Source organism: Toxotes jaculatrix, chromosome 18 (assembly GCF_017976425.1).
Source record: "Toxotes jaculatrix isolate fToxJac2 chromosome 18, fToxJac2.pri, whole genome shotgun sequence".
In the NCBI taxonomy this organism is placed as follows: domain Eukaryota; kingdom Metazoa; phylum Chordata; class Actinopteri; family Toxotidae; genus Toxotes; species Toxotes jaculatrix.
The window spans coordinates 5,665,350-5,692,478 of NC_054411.1; the positions used below are offsets into that span (position 1 = coordinate 5,665,350).

At 32.2% G+C, this 27,129-nt stretch overlaps 1 protein-coding gene across 4 annotated transcripts; it reads left to right on the forward strand.

Moving 5' to 3' along the window:
- Positions 1-394: 394 nt before the first annotated feature.
- retreg3 (reticulophagy regulator family member 3) lies at positions 395-8,102 on the forward strand. Of its 4 annotated transcripts, none has more exons than XM_041062165.1 (10): positions 395-537; positions 766-1,041; positions 2,806-2,912; positions 3,365-3,395; positions 3,511-3,637; positions 3,853-3,937; positions 4,489-4,626; positions 4,708-4,787; positions 5,514-5,646; positions 5,724-8,102. In XM_041062165.1, the coding sequence occupies exons 2-10, from the start codon at positions 794-796 to the stop codon at positions 6,269-6,271; spliced, it is 1,497 nt and encodes a 498-aa protein (XP_040918099.1). In that variant the 5' UTR covers positions 395-537; positions 766-793; the 3' UTR covers positions 6,272-8,102. The 4 variants fall into 4 exon arrangements, with proteins under 4 accessions (XP_040918099.1, XP_040918100.1, XP_040918101.1 ...); XM_041062166.1 differs by having other exon boundaries at positions 424-537; positions 786-1,041; XM_041062167.1 differs by having other exon boundaries at positions 440-526.
- The last annotated feature ends 19,027 nt before the right edge of the window (positions 8,103-27,129 follow it).

Consider the following 27,129-nt stretch of genomic DNA (forward strand, 5'->3'; position numbering starts at 1 on the left):
ACTCTAACGGCGCTTCACTTTTCTTTTTAACAAACCATCTGTTCACCCAAGTGTGAGGAGAGAAAGATTCAGTAGCTAATTAATTCGTCCATCTACTTTATGTACAGGGAGAAGTATAGTGATTTAATATAAACAATAAAAACTGTTTTATTGAAAGTGTGTTTGTAAACGGCTCTGTTGTATTTTTGTCAGAACTTCCTGTCGGACTTTGACATTTCAATGTTGGATTCTTTTTTTTTTTCCAACTTTATCTGGCTCTTACAAAACTATGCAAAACAAGAAAACGGGTAGATTAATGTAAACCACGGCGTTGCAGATAATCACAGTCCAGATTACTTTCTGATTTGTTTGTCTGCGAAGCTCTTCAAAGTAAACAAAAGTCGAATATTCCTATTGCACCTGAACGGAGCAGGACACAGGGGCTCGTGCGGATTCTGATTGGGCTGTTGAGGACTCAGAAAAACAGGTTACGCCATATTGTCCGTTTCCGAGGAGAGCGCCACATTTCTACAAAAATGACAAAATAGTGGGTGTCAGGTAATTAAAAGAAAACATCCCGTGGCTTTAAGAACTCGCTTGCTTGTAACATAGCCAGGTGTTTATTATTAGACGCTGACATGATGATTCAGCTGGCGTGGCTAGCTGTTAGCTTAAATCCGTTAGCGCAGATCTGTTAGCCGGTGTTTTGAGCGGAGCGGCTCTGTGGCACTGCGCTGCCCCTCTTCACGCTCTTTACCTGTGTCCACTTAAGTCTTTATTTTACAGGCTTGCTTTATTCACGTTAGACGCTAAGATGGCGCACACTGGGGCAATGGAAGACGCATCCATGGAGGGTTTCTCTGCCAAGCAGGGGTCTACTGTCTGCCTGCGAAGTCGACCGTCCTCCAGTGAGAGAGACGGTCATGTACGGGCTGTCAAAGTCGTTCTTCAGTCTAGGTTGGGGCCCTACGAGCCAGTCCTGACCTATCTACAGTCCGTCCTGGTGTGGGAGAGACCCTTACAATGTGTCCTTCTCTACACTGTGGTCAACATTGTGTTCTGGTGAGTCTCAAGCTAATGTCAGATAAACTTTGTGCATTTTCATGGCAGAGTTGCTCTGTTTCCTGAGTGTGTTATAGCAACCTACATCCAGACAGTACAGAAACTGTTTGGTCGTTAGGCGAAAGCCAACGTGACTGAAAGCAGCTGGTGCTTTTACACAATGCAAACGTTTCACCTGTCAATTCAAGACAAGACAGATGGCTGGCTAGTGTCTCTATTTATAGACGCACTCTGCAGACACGTCTATCCTAACTCTTATGTTCCTTCCAACTGAACTGGTTTCTTAATCTTGAAAACAGTGTGACGCCTGTTTAATGTGCTGTGCCTCTTTCATTGTTAATGCTTTTGTGTGTCAGAGACTAAAAAATCGAAGTTGAATCTGCAATTTACAGGTTCATGTGGTGTCACTACAGAAGCAGGAGTCTATGTGTGCCTGTTTGTAGATTTAATACAGCATATCTATAAATCAAAGTATAAAGCATGTGTCAGTGAACAGGAGTGTATTTATAAAGGTTTCTGTTTTATCATATATAATAGTCAGTGATGGAAAAAGGAGCAATATTACAAATAGAAGCCAATACTGAAAAAAGTAGAAGAAGTATTAGCTGTTTAATGTAACTGGTAACTTTGGCTGTAAAATCAAGGTTGTGGAATTAAAAAAGCAACATTAATCTCTAAGTACATGTAAAAATCAGCTGGAGAAAGAGTAGGGTTGGGGCAGGCCTTGGCTAAATTTGGTGTCTTTTTTTATGATAAGAATCACTGACCTGGGACATAGAAGAGGGACAGCCAGGCTGGCCAGCCTGCTTGTGGCACTCAGGCATTCAGCCTTTATTCGATTAGACCACTGGGCATGTCAGGCCGTTCATCTTGTGCTTCAGCACACACTAAGTGGTGCAGTCTAGTTTCTGCCCAAAGATTTGCATTCATATCCCATGCTAATGCATGAAATAACTGATGATGACAAATCATAAGGAAATCAGGAGGCAGAATGGGCAGCCTTTCAGACAGTAGGCCTTTGAGGTTGACCTGATTTTTACTGTTAAAGCACAACCCATTTTCAACACACAGGAGTGGAAAAGGGGTAAAATAAAACCCAATACCACCACACCACAAGCTGCTTTTTGAGAAGGTGCTGTAGAGTTAAAGTAGTTGGTGACAGTCCATTTTATTGTTTTTGTGTTCACACTGCTGTGTCTCCACTTGTTAGTTCCACATAGACCTTTGCATTTTAAGTTTTTTAAACTGTAGCAAGTAATTGCATTGCTACCCCAAATACTAATACACCACCTTCTGCCAACAAATTCTTTGTTAGGCTAATCTCTAACTGCTGATTGGCAGAATCCTGTAACATTGTTGTGGTCAGCAAATTATGATGTCTTGTGATCTGAAACTGGAGCAGTACCTAGGGGCTTTTGGTGAGGACCCAGGCAGTGAAATCGAATTGTGTGAAAATGGGCAAAACTCCTTTAAAGATGGAAACCTGTAACAACTCGTGTAATATCACTGTCTTCTTATTCTTATCCTGTTTTGCTACCATCTCTCCTGGTTAATTCATAATGACTTGTAATGGGTGTAGCACACATGAGAAGCTTGGATAAGTTCCTCTATGTGAGCTCTGACTATAGGAAACTGTAGATCATCACTCAGGGGTTTTGTGGTTTCAGGAACTCTGTGCTAATTTGTTGAATTATGTAATTGTTTTCTCCTGGAGTAAAAGGGTCATGATGTACTCACTGTTCATGTGTTTTATTCCCCTTCCAGGTTCTTCGCCCTGACCTCACTGCGTCTGCTGTTCCTTCTGGCTTCTGGTCTGGCTGTGATTGTCTGTGTTGATACTTGGAGAAACAAGATCTGGCCAGAAATTAGAGGTGCTAGACATTCCCTCAATGGGGGTCTTTATATTTCTCTTATAGTCTTGACAAGTTCTGTATTTTTTCCTTTACTTTACTTTACCCCTGGAGTGCACTAGGTTTCTTGTGTTATATTTGTCATACATCATCCCTTAGTTTTCTGTGACTGCAACAAATGTACTTCTATTATCAGAACAGATATGCCATCAGTCAGTAGCCCTGCACCCTGGACTTTGCTAGCAGTTTGAATTACACATGGAGCAGTCTCTCATACCTGTTTTTGAACTTGTGTTATGTAATGATTGTACAAAGTCCTACGGAGACTGTAGATGAAAGAGAGAACACTAGCTAAAGTAGATAACTTGTTTAAGCTCATTTTATACAATATATTCACTTTATATTAATATATTGATGTACATTGTGGTAAGTAATGTTTCTTAAAGTGATGGATGTTCTCTCTCTTTCCACAGTCAGAAACCTGGATGAATCAGAAAATGAGAGGTTTGTTAGACACACAGTTTTATGTTGACTGTAACAACCAGCCAGTGCTCTGACAGCATTAATGATATAATAAGATAGCAGACAAAAGTGTTCATAATATTGTCTATTTGTCTAGCTGGGGTCTGGTGCAGCCTGGCATCCTCAGTGTTCCTGAACTGTGCCACCATATTGCTGAGGCCTGGGTCAGTGGAGCAGTTCTGACATCCAGTGTGGTGCAGTACAAACGACACAACCCTGGAAAGGTGAGGACCACGTGATATCCCAAAAAAAAAAAGAGACAGAGAGAGATAAAGATGTCCCGTTCCCTGTTCTGATTGCCTGTGGTCCTAATTGTCATTACATGATTCTGCAAATTAGAAATTGATCCAGTTTCACCAGCAAGCAATGAATACATGTACCATAGTCAGCATGTATTATACGTTCTGACTGGAATCCCTGTGTGTTTTGTTGCTGTCAGTTTTGCATCCTGACCTGTGGAGTGTTCACCTGTTTGGCTGTGATTGGGCGCTACATTCCTGGATTGGTGCTCTCCTACTCTGCTGGTGAGTCCCAACAGTTGAAACGGCCCTAACTATAGATCCAGGGCCCTTCACAAGACCACAGTGGCAGGGAAACTCAGCCTGACTGCTTTTATTAAAAATGCATAGGTGTTGAAACCAGATCTGTGGTGCCTCAGTACCACGGTGTGGTGATTAAAGCCAGGATGAGACACATGGGGTAGGAGTGAAGGAGGGACAGGAGCCAGGCAGAAAGCTAAGGAGGTCAGGCTGAAACCGGGCTAATCCTAACCTCCAACCAGTGTGGGCTGCAGAGCTGGGAAGGCAAGACCTGCCAAGGCCCTCTGTCTGACGTCTGAAACTATCCACAACAGCTACATGTTAAACTCCACGCTGCTCCCTGTTTCAGTTTGTCTCTATCTATACTGAGGCTGACACACTTTTTAGTGTGTATCTACAGTGAGCAGGGTTCTAGATAGAGACTCTATACAGAACAGAAATGCCTACAATTTTTTTCTTATCACACAACACAACAGAATGACAGCTTTCTCCACAGTAACTGTTTTTTTTTTCTTTTTTTTACCTTTGTCGCCTAGTGTTAGCTACTCTTCTGGCCCCTCTGGCAGCCTACCACAGGGTTTTTCAGCATGTGTGCGTGAAGCTGGAGCCAGTCCTGCAGCGGCTGGACTTCAGCGTTCGTGGATACATGATGTCAAAGCCCATTGATAATCAGTGTAAGTAATCCATCAAATTTTATAAGAATGCAGGTAAGTCAGACTTTTAACAAACTAAACTTTCTGCATCCTGATCTGCAGTCCTGCGGAAGCCTATCCGAGGTGCAGCCTCAGGTGAAGCTAGTGACAGTGAGGAGGAGTTGGCTGCTTTCTGCCCAACAGTAAGTCTGTTTAAATTAAATGTTTTTTTTATACTGTCACCACAGTTAACCTGTGGTCAAGCCTGGTTTACTTGTGTGTTTGGTTTGCATTTGAAATATAAAAAATAGTGCTCTCACATAGTTGCTGTGACAGTATGCTGCACTTTTGGCTCCCTAAAACCTTTACTTTCACTTAACATGAGCATTTCTTCGGTGTGCAAGGTGCACCTCATGATGTGTGTGTGTCTGTAGAGACATGTCTAAGCTTGTCTACTTAAAATGCTGTTAATGATGGTTAACGCCTCTGCTGTGTTTATGGAGTGTCAACACGTGTGTCACCTTGTTTATTTTATGAAAAAATTGGGCGTTGGGAATGTTGGCAACTTAAATAAGGCAAGACACTCTGTGGGAAGGGTGTAAGTTACGAAATAACAACAGATAAATTATTCTCTGAATACCTATAGCTTTGTATTTCATCACAGCATTATTCAAAGTAGCACATCTAAGCTACTTCCTGTTGAGGTTAGGGACTTCACATGATGTGCTTTCTGTTGCATGTCTGTGTCTGCGGAAGGTATGAGAGCAAACAGAGAAAATAACAAAAGGGTAGAACAGAAAGTTTGCACACACTTTCAGACAGAGTAAAAGATTAGAAGTTTTTGCTCAAATTTAACAAACATCTAAAACCAAAAAATGTAGCGCATTACTTAAAGATATTCAACCTTTTAAATCTCTTGTCTCTCATAGTTTGATGATGCTGTTGTTGCTAAGGAGCTTGCACTGACAGACTCTGAACACTCTGATGCTGAGGTGTCCTACACTGACAATGGGACATTTAACCTATCACGTGGTCAGACCCCACTCACAGAGGGCTCTGAGGGTAAGTGTACAGGTTTTGCAGATTTATTATTTTCTGGTTAGTTTTGTCTCTAACTTTTTTTTTCTTTTTTTTTTCAGACCTTGACAGACACAGTGATGCTGAAGAATCCTTTGCTCAAGACCTCCCGGACTTTCCCTCCATAAACCCTGATGCCACTTTGATGGATGATGATGACGACACAAGCATTGGGTTGCCTAGTCTGGGTCCATCTGGACTAGCTAGTCACCGGGCTTCAGTACTGGATGTGGATGCTCACCTGGACTCCGACCAGGATGATCTGGATGCAGAACTTTCTCTCAGCGGCCTGCCACCTGCCTCTGATTTCACTGGAGACTTGGCCGGAGTCATCGCCAGCAACATGATCCAGGCAGCGCTGGCCGGGGCAATGCAGCCTCGGCCTCCTGCTACCCAGCGCAGAGAAGGCCCTCCCAAAGCCGGAGCCCACCGAAACTACCGTAAGCAGTCCAGCTCTGAGCTGGACACAGACTTGGATGGAGAGGACTTTGAAATGCTGGATCAGTCTGAACTGAACCAGATGGATCCCCTTGGAGGAGGAGGCGCTACGAGACGGGGAGAGAGCCAGGGGTCTAACTTCTTATCTAGCCTGCTGGGTAAACCACAGTAAAGTGTGAGTGCGTGCGTGAGAGTGTGTGTGTGCGTGTGTCTGTGTCTGTGTGTCTGTGTGTGTGTGTACGTTGATGAGCTGTGAAAGTGTGAAAGATGATTTTAGGTTCCAGCAGCCCTGCTTCTGATTGGCATCAGTTTATCACTGTGAAGTATTTTATTTTTTCTATCTTTTCAAACTCTTTCTCCCCTACTTTTAAACCCTCATCATCCAGAAAACCTTTACTTTGTAGGCTGAGCAATAGAAAGTGCAGCAACAAATATATAACACAGACATTAAATAAACCAGCATTACTGAGCCTTGTTGCAGTCCTGTAACTTTATGCACCCACAAGTTATAAGGGCACTTGTTAGTGAGTATAAATGACTATAAACAACAGTGCCCATAAAATATTTTCTACTAGGTCTAGACATACAGGGCTATTTAACATGGGACCAAATATGACATTCCTGTTGGTTGAGCTGAGCCATGTTGCTTTGTTAATGCCATTATGGAACAGCATTTCATGTTTTGAGTTTATTCAGTGAGTGGAATAGATGAGATCTATAAAGCAGGCCCCACTTATTCCATCACGTTTTGTCAAAGAAACAGCAGTTCGTGTTGCTGTGGATGTTAGTCCTCTGCTGTCCTTTCAAATGACGTGGCCGTAACCTGTTAGAAGATGATTTATTTGAGGTATACAGAGACAAATTTATATTTTTTAAACACCTGTCAGCAGTTGAAGATTTGGACAAGATGAATAATATTTGGATAAAAGTTTCATTTTACTTTTCTGTGTGATTTTCTTTACTGTTTTCCTTTTCTACTGACAAACACATGAAGACACATTCATACGTTATTAGGAGCTTATTTTAGAGAGAGGAAAGTCACATTACAGTCTTAAGATATCTGACCCAGGGGAGCATTTGATGTTATGTTTGTTGTTCATAGTACTTATGAATTTGTGCCCCAGGGTGAGGCATGTTTCAGAATATTTCAGAATATTTTTTCATTTTCCTGTTCCCTTTTATACAGCTCAATAACATATTGTGTCCATGTTTGATACCTTGAATAAGCCCTCAGCTTTGTGTGTTTTCTGTTTAAGAAGTAAACAGATTTTTTAAAAATATCTTTTATCATCCTTGCATTTCATGTAGTTGACAGGCATGCTGAACATTTTAAGAAAAAAAATCAAATATTCTTCAAGTCATGGATCTTTAACTATTTTAAGGGGAAACATGTTTACATCAAAATTGGGCATAGAAAGTTTTCCTCATATCCTTTTTTAAAGTATTAGTATATAAAAGTTTAAAGTGGCATTGTGTGCTGGTCAGCCTGATTTCCTCTCGAGGGACACACCATGTCTGTATGTCAGAATTTTACAGTGGAAATGGCACTTCAAACATAAATAAGCCACATTTGAGATTTAATGAAATCATATATCAAAGAGTATAAAAATGCTGTTTGTTTTTTTTTAATAGAGAAAAAACACATTGCTTGCTTTCAATGTGCTATTTTGAGAAGAAAATCATAGCTGCGAGAGATTTAGCACAATAGGAAAATAAACTGCTGGATCCACCCTCATGGAAGTGATGTAGAAAAATTGTGCACTGAAAGGAAATTACTGGGATTTTGAGACTAAAGATGAAGAAGAGGAGGGGAAGTTAGTATCAGTTTGACCACCTCAGTTAACAAGAAAGTTCCTCATTGCTGCTCCATGAAGAGACAGTTCCTCAGTATGAGTGATCTGTAGTTTGATAATGTAATGTGCATAGTAGTGTATTTTCTTCTCTGTAACTGGTTTTGATATGTTTTGATGTGCAAATCGTATTGAATAAAATGTTTGCAATTACGTCCTTCTCTGGTGAAACTTGTAATTTCAGATGACAGATGAAGCTCTTCAACGCGTTTGTTCTTGTGCACACAATATTTGTTTGTATTTTAATTCCAACACGATTACATAGGAAATGAACTCGGGCAATTTTAGGCAATGACCCTGGATTGACTTGCTCTGAGACCAGCCAAAATTACAGAGCTCTCACTCTGCTTTTCTTCGAGGATATCTGAGGATATCGTAAACCTCACGAAAAAGAAGGACTAAGTCCATGGACGTCGTTAGGCAATTAACATGAAATTCACTGGTTGACTTTGTTTGCTTTTGAACACACCTTATATGTATACAGTTTGCATTATCCAGATTCAGACAGACCCTGCACTATTGATATATGTGGGAAAAAAATAGTTGTTCTGTTGGTTGTGTTGTTGCTCTGTAGTGCCTGAGAGCAAAGGAAAACCTTAAGTCAAAATCCTTTTTTGTATGCATAAATTTGGCCAATAAAACTGATTCTGATTGAAGTCTTTAATGCATAAAGCCATGGAGTCAGACTGAAAGTGAACCCCTGGCAATTTGTGATGTTGGACCCCCATGGACCCCCGCGTTTGAGCCGCGCCAAAAATCAGTCGCACCTGTTGCCCATGCGCTAATCAAACCCATGTGACCGGGGAGGAGAGGGCTCAGCCAATAGCAGGGCAGAATTTTATGTTAGGTGCGGCTTATACAAGGCGTCAGGTTGACGCTGGCTTGAGTCTCCTGTGAAATACGGGATACCTCAGTAATGTTCTGCTTTGTCCAAGCTCTTTTTCTGGTAAGTGGATTGAACTGAAGTCGTTACCTGTAGACAGAGGAAGCCTGTGTGTTCATGTTTAACGGATTATTTGTCATTGTACTTTCTGGTGTACAGCGAAAGCTATGGCTGAGAGAAGAGAGAATTTTCAGGCCTAGTGGAGCTGGAACTTCAGCGTGGGCCCGAGACAGGCGGTTCACGTGTCCGGAGCAATCCGGAAGAAAATTAGCTGGTGTGGAGGTAAGGTAAGGACAACGCAGAACGTTTAAAATGCTTGAGAATTTGTGACCAGAGACTAACATGCTTGATTATGTGCCAGGTTTCCGCAGGACGGTCGAAGGGATTCAGCGGAGCAGCCGAGACCATTTGGGAGAATGCACTGCACTTGGCTTCGCTCATCGGCTCTACACTTAAGTGTGTGTGTGCAATACTGGCTAACATGCATCTTCTCATGGGTCTGAAAAAAACAAGACTTTTTTTGGCTGATTTTGACGCCTTGTGGCCGTATGACGTTTTTTATGACATTTTGAGGTCAAAAAATTTTTTGACATTTTTTGGCCGAAAAAAACGCCATACTATATTATGACGTTTTTTATGACATTTTGAGGTCAAAATTTTTTTTGACATTTTTTGTCCGAAAAAAACGCCATACTATATTATGATGTTTTTTATGACATTTTGAGGTCAAAAAAAATTTTGACTTTTTTTGGCCGATTTTGACGCATTACTATACTATGACGTTTTTTATGACTTTTTGAGGTCAAAAAAATTTTTGACTTTTTTTGTCCGAAAAAAACGCCATACTATACTATGACGTTTTTTATGACTTTTTGAGGTCAAAAAAATTTTTTGACTTTTTTTGTCCGAAAAAAACGCCATACTATACTATGACGTTTTTTATGACTTTTTGAGGTCAAAAAAATTTTTGACTTTTTTTGTCCAATTTTGATGCCTTACTAAACTATGACGTTTTTTATGACTTTTTGAGGTCAAAAAAATTTTTGACTTTTTTTTCCCGATTTTGATGCCTTACTATACTATGACGTTTTTTATGACTTTTTGAGGTCAAAAAATTTTTCGACTTTTTTTGTCCGATTTTGATGCCTTACTAAACTATGACGTTTTTTATGACTTTTTGAGGTCAAAAAATTTTTTGACTTTTTTTGTCCGAAAAAAACGCCATACTATACTATGACGTTTTTTATGACATTTTGAGGTCAAAAAAAATTTTTGACTTTTTTTGTCCGAAAAAAACGCCATACTATACTATGACGTTTTTTATGACTTTTTGAGGTCAAAAAAATTTTTGACTTTTTTTCCCGATTTTGATGCCTTACTATACTATGACGTTTTTTATGACTTTTTGAGGTCAAAAAAAATGTTGACTTTTTTTGTCCGAAAAAAACGCCATACTATACTATGACGTTTTTTATGACTTTTTGAGGTAAAAAAAATTTTTTGACTTTTTTTGTCCGAAAAAAACGCCATACTATACTATGACGTTTTTTATGAAATTTTGAGGTCAAAAAAATTTTGACTTTTTCTGTCCGGAAAAAACGCCATACTATACTATGACGTTTTTTATGACATTCTGAGGTCAAAAAATTTTTTGACTTTTTTTGGCCGAAAAAAACGCCATACTATACTATGACGTTTTTTATGACATTTTGAGGTCAAAAAATTTTTTTGACTTTTTTTGTCCGATTTTGACGCCTTAATATACTATGACGTTTTTTATGACTTTTTGAGGTCAAAAAAATTTTTGACTTTTTTTGTCCGAAAAAAACGCCATACTATACTATGACGTTTTTTATGACTTTTTGAGGTCAAAAAAAATTTTGACTTTTTTTGTCCGAAAAAAACGCCATACTATACTATGACGTTTTTTATGACTTTTTGAGGTCAAAAAAAATTTTGACTTTTTTTGTCCGAAAAAAACGCCATACTATACTATGACGTTTTTTATGACATTTTGAGGTAAAAAAATTTTGACTTTTTTTGTCCGAAAAAAACGCCATACTATACTATGACATTTTTTATGACTTTTTGAGGTCAAAAAATTTTTTTGACTTTTTTTGTCCGAAAAAAACGCCATACTATACTATGACGTTTTTTATGACTTTTTGAGGTCAAAAAAATTTTTGACTTTTTTTGTCCGAAAAAAACGCCATACTATACTATGACGTTTTTTATGACTTTTTGAGGTCAAAAAAATTTTTGACTTTTTTTGTCCGAAAAAAACGCCATACTATACTATGACGTTTTTTATGACTTTTTGAGGTCAAAAAAAATTTTGACTTTTTTTGTCCGAAAAAAACGCCATACTATACTATGACGTTTTTTATGACATTTTGAGGTAAAAAAATTTTGACTTTTTTTGTCCGAAAAAAACGCCATACTATACTATGACATTTTTTATGACTTTTTGAGGTCAAAAAAATTTTTTGACTTTTTTTGTCCGAAAAAAACGCCATACTATACTATGACGTTTTTTATGACTTTTTGAGGTCAAAAAAATTTTTGACTTTTTTTGTCCGAAAAAAACGCCATACTATACTATGACGTTTTTTATGACTTTTTGAGGTAAAAAAAATTTTTGACTTTTTTTGTCAGAAAAAAACGCCATACTATACTATGACGTTTTTTATGACTTTTTGAGGTAAAAAAAATTTTTGACTTTTTTTGTCCGAAAAAAACGCCATACTATACTATGACGTTTTTTATGACTTTTTGAGGTCAAAAAAATGTTTGACTTTTTTTGTCCGATTTTGATGCCTTACTATACTATGACGTTTTTTATGACATTTTGAGGTAAAAAAAAAATTTGACTTTTTTTTCCAAAAAAAAAACGCCATATTATACTATGACGTTTTTTATGACTTTTTGAGGTCAAAAAATTTTTTGACTTTTTTTGTCCGAAAAAAACGCCATACTATACTATGACGTTTTTTATGACTTTTTGAGGTCAAAAAATTTTTTGACTTTCTTTGTCCGATTTTGATGCCTTACTATACTATGACGTTTTTTATGACTTTTTGAGGTCAAAAATTTTTTTGACTTTTTTGTCCGAAAAAAACGCCATACTATACTATGACGTTTTTTATGACTTTTTGAGGTCAAAAAAATTTTTGACTTTTTTTGTCCGAAAAAAACGCCATACTATACTATGACGTTTTTTATGACTTTTTGAGGTCAAAAAATTTTTTGACTTTTTTTGTCCGAAAAAAACGCCATACTATACTATGACGTTTTTTATGACTTTTTGAGGTCAAAAAAAAATTTTGACTTTTTTTGTCCGATTTTGATGCCTTACTATACTATGACGTTTTTTATGACTTTTTGAGGTCAAAAAAAATTTTGACTTTTTTTGTCCGATTTTGATGCCTTACTATACTATGACGTTTTTTATGACTTTTTGAGGTCAAAAAATTTTTTGACTTTTTTTGTCCGAAAAAAACGCCATACTATACTATGACGTTTTTTATGACTTTTTGAGGTCAAAAAAAATTTTGACTTTTTTTGTCCGAAAAAAACGCCATACTATACTATGACGTTTTTTATGACTTTTTGAGGTCAAAAAATTTTTTTGACTTTTTTTGTCCGAAAAAAACGCCATACTATACTATGACGTTTTTTATGACTTTTTGAGGTAAAAAAAATTTTTGACTTTTTTTGTCCGAAAAAAACGCCATACTATACTATGACGTTTTTTATGACTTTTTGAGGTCAAAAAAATGTTTGACTTTTTTTGTCCGATTTTGATGCCTTACTATACTATGACGTTTTTTATGACATTTTGAGGTAAAAAAAAAATTTGACTTTTTTTTCCAAAAAAAAAACGCCATATTATACTATGACGTTTTTTATGACTTTTTGAGGTCAAAAAATTTTTTGACTTTTTTTGTCCGAAAAAAACGCCATACTATACTATGACGTTTTTTATGACTTTTTGAGGTCAAAAAATTTTTTGACTTTCTTTGTCCGATTTTGATGCCTTACTATACTATGACGTTTTTTATGACTTTTTGAGGTAAAAAAATTTTTTTGACTTTTTTGTCCGAAAAAAACGCCATACTATACTATGACGTTTTTTATGACTTTTTGAGGTCAAAAAATTTTTTGACTTTTTTTGTCCGAAAAAAACGCCATACTATACTATGACGTTTTTTATGACTTTTTGAGGTCAAAAAATTTTTTGACTTTTTTTGTCCGAAAAAAACGCCATACTATACTATGACGTTTTTTATGACTTTTTGAGGTCAAAAAAAATTTTGACTTTTTTTGTCCGAAAAAAACGCCATACTATACTATGACGTTTTTTATGACTTTTTGAGGTCAAAAAAAATTTTGACTTTTTTTGTCCGATTTTGATGCCTTACTATACTATGACGTTTTTTATGACTTTTTGAGGTCAAAAAAAATTTTGACTTTTTTTGTCCGATTTTGATGCCTTACTATACTATGACGTTTTTTATGACTTTTTGAGGTCAAAAAATTTTTTGACTTTTTTTGTCCGAAAAAAACGCCATACTATACTATGACGTTTTTTATGACTTTTTGAGGTCAAAAAAATTTTTGACTTTTTTTTCCAAAAAAAAACGCCATACTATACTATGACGTTTTTTTATGACTTTTTGAGGTCAAAAAAATTTTTGACTTTTTTTGTCCGAAAAAAACGCCATACTATACTATGACGTTTTTTATGACTTTTTGAGGTCAAAAAATTTTTTGACTTTTTTTGTCCGAAAAAAACGCCATACTATACTATGACGTTTTTTATGACTTTTTGAGGTCAAAAAAAATTTTGACTTTTTTTGTCCGAAAAAAACGCCATACTATACTATGACGTTTTTTATGACTTTTTGAGGTCAAAAAAAATTTTGACTTTTTTTGTCCGAAAAAAACGCCATACTATACTATGACGTTTTTTATGACATTTTGAGGTAAAAAAAAAAATTGACTTTTTTTGTCCGAAAAAAACGCCATACTATACTATGACGTTTTTTATGACTTTTTGAGGTCAAAAAAAAATTTGACTTTTTTTTTCCGAAAAAAACGCCATACTATACTATGACGTTTTTTATGACTTTTTGAGGTCAAAAAATTTTTGACTTTTTTTGTCCGAAAAAAACGCCATACTATACTATGACGTTTTTTATGACTTTTTGAGGTCAAAAAAAATTTTGACTTTTTTTGTCCGATTTTGATGCCTTACTATACTATGACGTTTTTTATGACTTTTTGAGGTCAAAAAATTTTTTGACTTTTTTTGTCTGAAAAAAACGCCATACTATACTATGACGTTTTTTATGACTTTTTGAGGTCAAAAAAATTTTTGACTTTTTTTTCCAAAAAAAAACGCCATACTATACTATGACGTTTTTTTATGACTTTTTGAGGTCAAAAAAATTTTTGACTTTTTTTGTCCGAAAAAAACGCCATACTATACTATGACGTTTTTTATGACTTTTTGAGGTCAAAAAATTTTTTGACTTTTTTTGTCCGAAAAAAACGCCATACTATACTATGACGTTTTTTATGACTTTTTGAGGTCAAAAAAATTTTTTAACTTTTTTTGTCCGAAAAAAACGCCATATTATACTATGACGTTTTTTATGACTTTTTGAGGTAAAAAAATTTTTTGACTTTTTTTGTCCGATTTTGATGCCTTACTATACTATGACGTTTTTTATGACTTTTTGAGGTCAAAAAAAATGTTGACTTTTTTTGTCCGAAAAAAACGCCATACTATACTATGACGTTTTTTATGACTTTTTGAGGTCAAAAATTTTTTTGACTTTTTTTGTCAGAAAAAAACGCCATACTATACTATGACGTTTTTTATGACTTTTTGAGGTCAAAAAAAATTTTGACTTTTTTTGTCCGAAAAAAACGCCATACTATACTATGACGTTTTTTATGACTTTTTGAGGTCAAAAAAAATTTTGACTTTTTTTGTCTGAAAAAAACGCTATACTATACTATGACGTTTTTATGACATTTTGAGGTCAAAAAAATTTTTGACTTTTTTTGTCTGAAAAAAACGCCATACTATACTATGACGTTTTTTATGACTTTTTGAGGTCAAAAAAATTTTTGACTTTTTTTTTCCGAAAAAAACGCCATACTATACTATGACGTTTTTTATGACTTTTTGAGGTCAAAAAATTTTTTGACTTTTTTTGTCCGAAAAAAACGCCATACTATACTATGACGTTTTTTATGACTTTTTGAGGTCAAAAAGATTTTTGACTTTTTTTGTCCGAAAAAAACGCCATACTATACTATGACGTTTTTTATGACTTTTTGAGGTCAAAAAAAATTTTGACTTTTTTTGTCCGATTTTGATGCCTTACTATACTATGACGTTTTTTATGACTTTTTGAGGTCAAAAAAAATTTTGACTTTTTTTGTCCGAAAAAAACGCCATACTATACTATGACGTTTTTTATGACTTTTTGAGTTCAAAAAAATTTTGACTTTTTTTGTCCGAAAAAAAAAGACATACTATACTACGACGTTTTTTATGACTTTTTGAGGTCAAAAAAAATTTTGACTTTTTTTGTCCGAAAAAAACGCCATACTATACTATGACGTTTTTTATGACTTTTTGAGGTCAAAAAAAATTTTGACTTTTTTTTCCAGAAAAAAACGCCATACTATACTATGACGTTTTTTTATGACATTTTGAGGTAAAAAAAAAATTTGACTTTTTTTGTCCGATTTTGATGCCTTACTATACTATGACGTTTTTTATGACTTTTTGAGGTCAAAAAAATGTTTGACTTATTTTGTCCGAAAAAAACGCCATACTATACTATGACGTTTTTTATGACATTTTGAGGTCAAAAAAAATTTAGATTTTTTTGTCCGATTTTGATGCCTTACTATACTATGACGTTTTTTATGACTTTTTGAGGTCAAAAAAATTTTTGACTTTTTTTTCCCCAAAAAAAAACCATACTATACTATGACGTTTTTTCTGACTTTTTGAGGTCAAAAAAATTTTTTGACTTTTTTTGTCCGAAAAAAACGCCATACTATACTATGACGTTTTTTATGACTTTTTGAGGTCAAAAAAATTTTGACTTTTTTTTTCCGAAAAAAACGCCATACTATACTATGACGTTTTTTATGACTTTTTGAGGTCAAAAATTTTTTTGACTTTTTTTGTCCGATTTTGATGCCTTACTATACTATGACGTTTTTTATGACTTTTTGAGGTCAAAAAAAATTTTGACTTTTTTTTTCCGAAAAAAAACGCCATACTATACTATGACGTTTTTTATGACTTTTTGAGGTCAAAAAATTTTTTGACTTTTTTTGTCCGATTTTGATGCCTTACTATACTATGACGTTTTTTATGACTTTTTGAGGTAAAAAAATTTTTTGACTTTTTTTGTCCGATTTTGATGCCTTACTATACTATGACGTTTTTTATGACTTTTTGAGGTCAAAAATTTTTTTGACTTTTTTTGTCCGAAAAAAACGCCATACTACACTATGACGTTTTTTATGACTTTTTGAGGTCAAAAAGAATTTTGACTTTTTTTGTCCGAAAAAAACGCCATACTATACTATGACGTTTTTTATGACTTTTTGAGGTCAAAAAAAATTTTGACTTTTTTTGTCCGAAAAAAACGCCATACTATACTATGACGTTTTTATGACATTTTGAGGTCAAAAAATTTTTTGACTTTTTTTGTCCGAAAAAAACGCCATACTATACTATGACGTTTTTTATGACTTTTTGAGGTCAAAGAAATTTTTGACTTTTTTTTTCCGAAAAAAACGCCATACTATACTATGACGTTTTTTATGACTTTTTGAGGTCAAAAAATTTTTTGACTTTTTTTGTCCGAAAAAAACGCCATACTATACTATGACGTTTTTTATGACTTTTTGAGGTCAAAAAGATTTTTGACTTTTTTTGTCCGAAAAAAACGCCATACTATACTATGACGTTTTTTATGACTTTTTGAGGTCAAAAAAAATTTTGACTTTTTTTGTCCGATTTTGATGCCTTACTATACTACGACGTTTTTTATGACTTTTTGAGGTCAAAAAAAATTTTGACTTTTTTTGTCCGAAAAAAACGCCATACTATACTATGACGTTTTTTATGACTTTTTGAGGTCAAAAAAAATTTTGACTTTTTTTTCCAGAAAAAAACGCCATACTAAACTATGACGTTTTTATGACTTTTTGAGGTCAAAAAAAATTTTTGACTTTTTTTTTCCGAAAAAAACGCCATACTATACTATGACGTTTTTTATGACTTTTTGAGGTCAAAAAATTTTTTGACTTTTTTTGTCCGAAAAAAACGCCATACTATACTATGACGTTTTTTATGACTTTTTGAGGTCAAAAAGATTTTTGACTTTTTTTGTCCGAAAAAAACGCCATACTATACTATGACGTTTTTTATGACTTTTTGAGGTCAAAAAAAATTTTGACTTTTTTTGTCCGATTTTGATGCCTTACTATACTACGACGTTTTTTATGACTTTTTGAGGTCAAAAAAAATTTTGACTTTTTTTGTCCGAAAAAAACGCCATACTATACTATGACGTTTTTTATGACTTTTTGAGGTCAAAAAAAATTTTGACTTTTTTTTCCAGAAAAAAACGCCATACTATACTATGACGTTTTTATGACTTTTTGAGGTCAAAAAAATTTTTGACTTTTTTTGTCCGAAGAAAACGCCATACTATACTATGACGTTTTTTATGACTTTTTGAGGTCAAAAAAAATTTTGACTTTTTTTGTCCGATTTTGACGCCTTACTATACTATGACGTTTTTTATGACTTTTTGAGGTCAAAAATTTTTTTTTGACTTTTTTTGTCCGAAAAAAACGCCATACTATACTATGACGTTTTTTATGACTTTTTGAGGTCAAAAAAAATTTTGACTTTTTTTGTCCGAAAAAAACGCCATACTATACTACGACGTTTTTTATGACATTTTGAGGTAAAAAAAAAATTTGACTTTTTTTTTCCGAAAAAAACGCCATACTATACTATGATGTTTTTTATGACATTTTGAGGTCAAAAAAATTTTTGACTTTTTTTGTCCGATTTTGATGCCTTACTATACTATGACGTTTTTTATGACATTCTGAGGTCAAAAAAATTTTTGACTTTTTTTGTCCGAAAAAAATGCCATACTATACTATGACGTTTTTTATGACATTTTGAGGTCAAAAAAAATTTTGACTTTTTTTGTCCGATTTTGATGCCTTACTATACTATGACGTTTTTTATGACTTTTTGAGGTCAAAAAATTTTTTGACTTTTTTTGTCCGATTTTGAGGCCTTACTATACTATGACGTTTTTTATGACATTTTGAGGTCAAAAAAAATTTTGACTTTTTTTGTCCGAAAAAAACGCCATACTATACTATGACGTTTTTTATGACTTTTTGAGGTCAAAAAAATTTTTGACTTTTTTTTTCCAAAAAAAAAACGCCATACTATACTATGACGTTTTTTATGACTTTTTGAGGTCAAAAAAATTTTGACTTTTTTTTTCCAAAAAAAAACGCCATACTATACTATGACGTTTTTTATGACTTTTTGAGGTCAAAAAAAATTTTTGATTTTTTTTGTCCGATTTTGATGCCTTACTATACTATGACGTTTTTTATGACTTTTTGAGGTCAGAAAAATTTTTGACTTTTTTTTCCCAAAAAAAACACCATACTATACTATGACGTTTTTTATGACTTTTTGAGGTCAAAAAAAATTTTGACTTTTTTTTTCCGAAAAAAACGCCATACTATACTATGACGTTTTTTATGACTTTTTGAGGTCAAAAATTTTTTTTGACTTTTTTTGTCCGATTTTGATGCCTTACTATACTATGACGTTTTTTATGACTTTTTGAGGTCAAAAAAAATTTTGACTTTTTTTGTCCGAAAAAAACGCCATACTATACTATGACGTTTTTTATGACTTTTTGAGGTCAAAACAATTTTTAACTTTTTTTGTCCAAAAAAAACGCCATACTATACTATGACGTTTTTTATGACTTTTTGAGGTCAAAAAAATTTTTGACTTTTTTTTCCCAAAAAAAACGCCATACTATACTATGACGTTTTTTATGACTTTTTGAGGTAAAAAAAAATGTTGACTTTTTTTGTCCGAAAAAGACGACATACTATACTATGAGGTTTTTTATGACTTTTTGAGGTAAAAAAAAAATTTGACTTTTTTTGTCCGAAAAAAACGCCATACTATACTATGACGTTTTTTATGACTTTTTGAGGTCAAAAAATTTTTTGACTTTTTTTGTCCGATTTTGATGCCTTACTATACTATGACGTTTTTTATGACTTTTTGAGGTAAAAAAAAATTTTGACTTTTTTTTTCCGAAAAAAACGCCATACTATACTATGACGTTTTTTATGACTTTTTGAGGTCAAAAAAATTTTTGACTTTTTTTTTCCAAAAAAAAACGCCATACTATACTATGACGTTTTTTATGACTTTTTGAGGTCAAAAAAAAATTTTGATTTTTTTTGTCCGATTTTGATGCCTTACTATACTATGACGTTTTTTATGACTTTTTGAGGTCAGAAAAATTTTTGACTTTTTTTTCCCAAAAAAAACACCATACTATACTATGACGTTTTTTATGACTTTTTGAGGTCAAAAAAAATTTTGACTTTTTTTTTCCGAAAAAAACGCCATACTATACTATGACGTTTTTTATGACTTTTTGAGGTCAAAAATTTTTTTGACTTTTTTTGTCCGATTTTGATGCCTTACTATACTATGACGTTTTTTATGACTTTTTGAGGTCAAAAAAAATTTTGACTTTTTTTGTCCGATTTTGATGCCTTACTATACTATGACGTTTTTTATGACTTTTTGAGGTCAAAAAAATTTTTGACTTTTTTTGTCCGAAAAAAACGCCATACTATACTATGACGTTTTTTATGACTTTTTGAGGTCAAAAAAAATTTTGACTTTTTTTTTCCGAAAAAAACGCCATACTATACTATGACGTTTTTTATGACTTTTTGAGGTCAAAAAATTTTTTGACTTTTTTTGTCCGATTTTGATGCCTTACTATACTATGACGTTTTTTATGACTTTTTGAGGTCAAAAAAAATTTTGACTTTTTTTGTCCGATTTTGATGCCTTACTATACTATGACGTTTTTTATGACTTTTTGAGGTCAAAAAAAATTTTGACTTTTTTTGTCCGAAAAAAACGCCATACTATACTATGACGTTTTTTATGACATTTTGAGGTCAAAAAAAATTTTGACTTTTTTTGTCCGAAAAAAACGCCATACTATACTATGACGTTTTTTATGACTTTTTGAGGTCAAAAAATTTTTTGACTTTTTTTGTCCGATTTTGATGCCTTACTATACTATGACTTTTTTTATGACTTTTTGACGTCAAAAATTTTTTTGACTTTTTTTGTCCGAAAAAAACGCCATACTATACTATGACGTTTTTTATGACTTTTTGAGGTCAAAAATTTTTTTGACTTTTTTTGTCCGAAAAAAACGCCATACTATACTATGACGTTTTTTATGACTTTTTGAGGTCAAAAAATTTTTTTAACTTTTTTTGTCCGAAAAAAACGCCATACTATACTATGACGTTTTTTATGACTTTTTGAGGTCAAAAAAAATTTTGACTTTTTTTGCCCAAAAAAACGACATACTATACTATGACGTTTTTTATGACTTTTTGAGGTCAAAAAAATTTTTGACTTTTTTTGTCCGATTTTGATGCCTTACTATACTATGACGTTTTTTATGACTTTTTGAGGTAAAAAAAAAAATTTGACTTTTTTTGTCCGAAAAAAACGCCATACTATACTATGACGTTTTTTATGACTTTTCGAGGTCAAAAAAAATTTTGACTTTTTTTGTCCGAAAAAAACGACATACTATACTATGACGTTTTTATGACTTTTTGAGGTAAAAAAAAAATTTGACTTTTTTTGTCCGAAAAAAACGCCATACTATACTATGACGTTTTTTATGACTTTTTGAGGTCAAAAAAATTTTTGACTTTTTTTGTCCGATTTTGAGGCCTTACTATACTATGACGTTTTTTATGACTTTTTGAGGTCAAAAAAAATTTTGACTTTTTTTGTCCGAAAAAAACGCCATACTATACTATGACGTTTTTTATGACATTTTGAGGTAAAAAAAAAATTTGACTTTTTTTTCCAAAAAAAAACCGCCATATTATACTATGACGTTTTTTATGACTTTTTGAGGTCAAAAAAATTTTTGACTTTTTTTGTCCGAAAAAAACGCCATACTATACTATGACGTTTTTTATGACTTTTTGAGGTCAAAAAATTTTTTGACTTTTTTTGTCCGATTTTGATGCCTTACTATACTATGACGTTTTTTATGACTTTTTGAGGTCAAAAATTTTTTTGACTTTTTTGTCCGAAAAAAACGCCATACTATACTATGACGTTTTTTATGACTTTTTGAGGTCAAAAAAATTTTTGACTTTTTTTGTCCGAAAAAAACGCCATACTATACTATGACGTTTTTTATGACTTTTTGAGGTAAAAAAAAATTTTGACTTTTTTTGTCCGAAAAAAACGACATACTATACTATGACGTTTTTTATGACTTTTTGAGGTCAAAAAAAAATTTGACTTTTTTTGTCCGAAAAAAACGCCATACTATACTATGACGTTTTTTATGACTTTTTGAGGTCAAAAAAATTTTTGACTTTTTTTGTCCGAAAAAAACGACATACTATACTATGAGGTTTTTTATGACTTTTTGAGGTAAAAAAATTTTTTGACTTTTTTTGTCCGAAAAAAACGCCATACTATACTATGACGTTTTTTATGACTTTTTGAGGTCAAAAAATATTTTGACTTTTTTTGTCCGAAAAAAACGCCATACTATACTATGACGTTTTTTATGACTTTTTGAGGTCAAAAAAAATTTTGACTTTTTTTGTCCGAAAAAAACGCCATACTATACTATGACGTTTTTTATGACTTTTTGAGGTCAAAAAAAATTTTGACTTTTTTTGTCCGATTTTGATGCCTTACTATACTATGACGTTTTTTATGACATTTTGAGGTAAAAAAAAAATTGACTTTTTTTGTCCGAAAAAAACGCCATACTATACTATGACGTTTTTTATGACTTTTTGAGGTCAAAAAAAATGTTGACTTTTTTTGTCCGAAAAAAACGCCATACTATACTATGACGTTTTTTATGACTTTTTGAGGTAAAAAATTTTTTTGACTTTTTTTGTCCAAAAAAAACGCCATACTATACTATGACGTTTTTTATGACTTTTTGAGGTCAAAAAAAATTTTGACTTTTTTTGTCCGATTTTGATGCCTTACTATACTATGACGTTTTTTATGACTTTTTGAGGTTAAAAAATTTTTTGACTTTTTTTGTCCGAAAAAAAAACGCCATACTATACTATGACGTTTTTTATGACTTTTTGAGGTCAAAAAATTTTTTGACTTTTTTTGTCCGAAAAAAACGCCATACTATACTATGACGTTTTTTATGACTTTTTGAGGTCAAAAAAAATTTTGACTTTTTTTGTCCGAAAAAAACGCCATACTATACTATGACGTTTTTTATGACATTTTGAGGTCAAAAAAAATTTTGACTTTTTTTGTCCGAAAAAAACGCCATACTATACTATGACGTTTTTTATGACATTTTGAGGTCAAAAAAATTTTTGACTTTTTTTGTCCGATTTTGATGCCTTACTATACTATGACGTTTTTTATGACATTCTGAGGTCAAAAAAATTTTTGACTTTTTTTGTCCGAAAAAAATGCCATACTATACTATGACGTTTTTTATGACATTTTGAGGTCAAAAAAAATTTTGACTTTTTTTGTCCGATTTTGATGCCTTACTATACTATGACGTTTTTTATGACTTTTTGAGGTCAAAAAATTTTTTGACTTTTTTTGTCCGATTTTGAGGCCTTACTATACTATGACGTTTTTTATGACATTTTGAGGTCAAAAAAAATTTTGACTTTTTTTGTCCGAAAAAAACGCCATACTATACTATGACGTTTTTTATGACTTTTTGAGGTCAAAAAATTTTTTGACTTTTTTTGTCCGATTTTGACGCCTTACTATACTATGACGTTTTTTATGACAATTTTAAGTAAAAAATTTTTTTGACTTTTTTGTCCGAAAAAAACGCCATACTATACTATGATGTTTTTTATGACATTTTGAGGTCAAAAAAAATTTTGACTTTTTTGTCCGATTTTGACGCCTTACTATACTATGACGTTTTTTATGACATTTTTAAGTAAAAAAAATGTTTGACTTTTTTTGTCCGAAAAAAACGCCATACTATACTATGACGTTTTTTATGACATTTTGAGGTCAAAAAAAATTTTGACTTTTTTTGTCCGAAAAAAACGCCATACTATACTATGACGTTTTTTATGACTTTTTGAGGTCAAAAAAAATGTTGACTTTTTTTGTCCGAAAAAAACGACATACTATACTATGACGTTTTTTATGACTTTTTGAGGTCAAAAAAATTTTTGACTTTTTTTGTCCGATTTTGATGCCTTACTATACTATGACGTTTTTTATGACTTTTTGAGGTAAAAAAAAAAATTTGACTTTTTTTGTCCGAAAAAAACGCCATACTATACTATGACGTTTTTTATGACTTTTCGAGGTCAAAAAAAATTTTGACTTTTTTTGTCCGAAAAAAACGACATACTATACTATGACGTTTTTATGACTTTTTGAGGTAAAAAAAAAATTTGACTTTTTTTGTCCGAAAAAAACGCCATACTATACTATGACGTTTTTTATGACTTTTTGAGGTCAAAAAAATTTTTGACTTTTTTTGTCCGATTTTGAGGCCTTACTATACTATGACGTTTTTTATGACTTTTTGAGGTCAAAAAAAATTTTGACTTTTTTTGTCCGAAAAAAACGCCATACTATACTATGACGTTTTTTATGACATTTTGAGGTAAAAAAAAAATTTGACTTTTTTTTCCAAAAAAAAACCGCCATATTATACTATGACGTTTTTTATGACTTTTTGAGGTCAAAAAAATTTTTGACTTTTTTTGTCCGAAAAAAACGCCATACTATACTATGACGTTTTTTATGACTTTTTGAGGTCAAAAAATTTTTTGACTTTTTTTGTCCGATTTTGATGCCTTACTATACTATGACGTTTTTTATGACTTTTTGAGGTCAAAAATTTTTTTGACTTTTTTGTCCGAAAAAAACGCCATACTATACTATGACGTTTTTTATGACTTTTTGAGGTCAAAAAAATTTTTGACTTTTTTTGTCCGAAAAAAACGCCATACTATACTATGACGTTTTTTATGACTTTTTGAGGTAAAAAAAAATTTTGACTTTTTTTGTCCGAAAAAAACGACATACTATACTATGACGTTTTTTATGACTTTTTGAGGTCAAAAAAAAATTTGACTTTTTTTGTCCGAAAAAAACGCCATACTATACTATGACGTTTTTTATGACTTTTTGAGGTCAAAAAAATTTTTGACTTTTTTTGTCCGAAAAAAACGACATACTATACTATGAGGTTTTTTATGACTTTTTGAGGTAAAAAAATTTTTTGACTTTTTTTGTCCGAAAAAAACGCCATACTATACTATGACGTTTTTTATGACTTTTTGAGGTCAAAAAATATTTTGACTTTTTTTGTCCGAAAAAAATGCCATACTATACTATGACGTTTTTTATGACTTTTTGAGGTCAAAAAAAATTTTGACTTTTTTTGTCCGAAAAAAACGCCATACTATACTATGACGTTTTTTATGACTTTTTGAGGTCAAAAAAAATTTTGACTTTTTTTGTCCGATTTTGATGCCTTACTATACTATGACGTTTTTTATGACATTTTGAGGTAAAAAAAAAATTGACTTTTTTTGTCCGAAAAAAACGCCATACTATACTATGACGTTTTTTATGACTTTTTGAGGTCAAAAAAAATGTTGACTTTTTTTGTCCGAAAAAAACGCCATACTATACTATGACGTTTTTTATGACTTTTTGAGGTAAAAAATTTTTTTGACTTTTTTTGTCCAAAAAAAACGCCATACTATACTATGACGTTTTTTATGACTTTTTGAGGTCAAAAAAAATTTTGACTTTTTTTGTCCGATTTTGATGCCTTACTATACTATGACGTTTTTTATGACTTTTTGAGGTTAAAAAATTTTTTGACTTTTTTTGTCCGAAAAAAAAAACGCCATACTATACTATGACGTTTTTTATGACTTTTTGAGGTCAAAAAATTTTTTGACTTTTTTTGTCCGAAAAAAACGCCATACTATACTATGACGTTTTTTATGACTTTTTGAGGTCAAAAAAAATTTTGACTTTTTTTGTCCGAAAAAAACGCCATACTATACTATGACGTTTTTTATGACATTTTGAGGTCAAAAAAAATTTTGACTTTTTTTGTCCGAAAAAAACGCCATACTATACTATGACGTTTTTTATGACATTTTGAGGTCAAAAAAATTTTTGACTTTTTTTGTCCGATTTTGATGCCTTACTATACTATGACGTTTTTTATGACATTCTGAGGTCAAAAAAATTTTTGACTTTTTTTGTCCGAAAAAAATGCCATACTATACTATGACGTTTTTTATGACATTTTGAGGTCAAAAAAAATTTTGACTTTTTTTGTCCGATTTTGATGCCTTACTATACTATGACGTTTTTTATGACTTTTTGAGGTCAAAAAATTTTTTGACTTTTTTTGTCCGATTTTGAGGCCTTACTATACTATGACGTTTTTTATGACATTTTGAGGTCAAAAAAAATTTTGACTTTTTTTGTCCGAAAAAAACGCCATACTATACTATGACGTTTTTTATGACTTTTTGAGGTCAAAAAATTTTTTGACTTTTTTTGTCCGATTTTGACGCCTTACTATACTATGACGTTTTTTATGACAATTTTAAGTAAAAAATTTTTTTGACTTTTTTGTCCGAAAAAAACGCCATACTATACTATGATGTTTTTTATGACATTTTGAGGTCAAAAAAAATTTTGACTTTTTTGTCCGATTTTGACGCCTTACTATACTATGACGTTTTTTATGACATTTTTAAGTAAAAAAAATGTTTGACTTTTTTTGTCCGAAAAAAACGCCATACTATACTATGACGTTTTTTATGACATTTTGAGGTCAAAAAAAATTTTGACTTTTTTTGTCCGAAAAAAATGCCATACTATACTATGACGTTTTTTATGACTTTTTGAGGTCAAAAAAATTTTTGACTTTTTTTGTCCGAAAAAAACGCCATACTATACTACGACGTTTTTTATGACATTTTGAGGTAAAAAAAAAATTTGACTTTTTTTTCCCGAAAAAAACGCCATACTATACTATGACGTTTTTTATGACTTTTTGAGGTCAAAAAAATTTTTGACTTTTTTTTTCCAAAAAAAAACGCCATACTATACTATGACGTTTTTTATGACTTTTTGAGGTCAAAAAAAAATTTTGATTTTTTTTGTCCGATTTTGATGCCTTACTATACTATGACGTTTTTTATGACTTTTTGAGGTCAAAAAAAATTTTGACTTTTTTTGTCCGATTTTGATGCCTTACTATACTATGACGTTTTTTATGACTTTTTGAGGTCAAAAAAAATTTTGACTTTTTTTGTCCGAAAAAAACGCCATACTATACTATGACGTTTTTTATGACTTTTTGAGGTAAAAAAATTTTTTGACTTTTTTTGTCCGAAAAAAACGACATACTATACTATGACGTTTTTTATGACTTTTTGAGGTCAAAAAAAATTTTGACTTTTTTTGTCCGATTTTGACGTCTTACTATACTATGACGTTTTTTATGACTTTTTGAGGTCAAAAATTTTTTTGACTTTTTTTGTCCGATTTTGATGCCTTACTATACTATGACGTTTTTTATGACTTTTTGAGGTAAAAAAAAAAATTTGACTTTTCTTGTCCGAAAAAAACGCCATACTATACTATGACGTTTTTTATGACTTTTTGAGGTAAAAAAAAAAATTTGACTTTTTTTGTCCGAAAAAAACGCCATACTATACTATGACGTTTTTTATGACTTTTTGAGGTCAAAAAAAATTTTGACTTTTTTTGTCCGAAAAAAACGACATACTATACTATGACGTTTTTTATGACTTTTTGAGGTAAAAAAAAAATTTGACTTTTTTTGTCCGAAAAAAACGCCATACTATACTATGACGTTTTTTATGACTTTTTGAGGT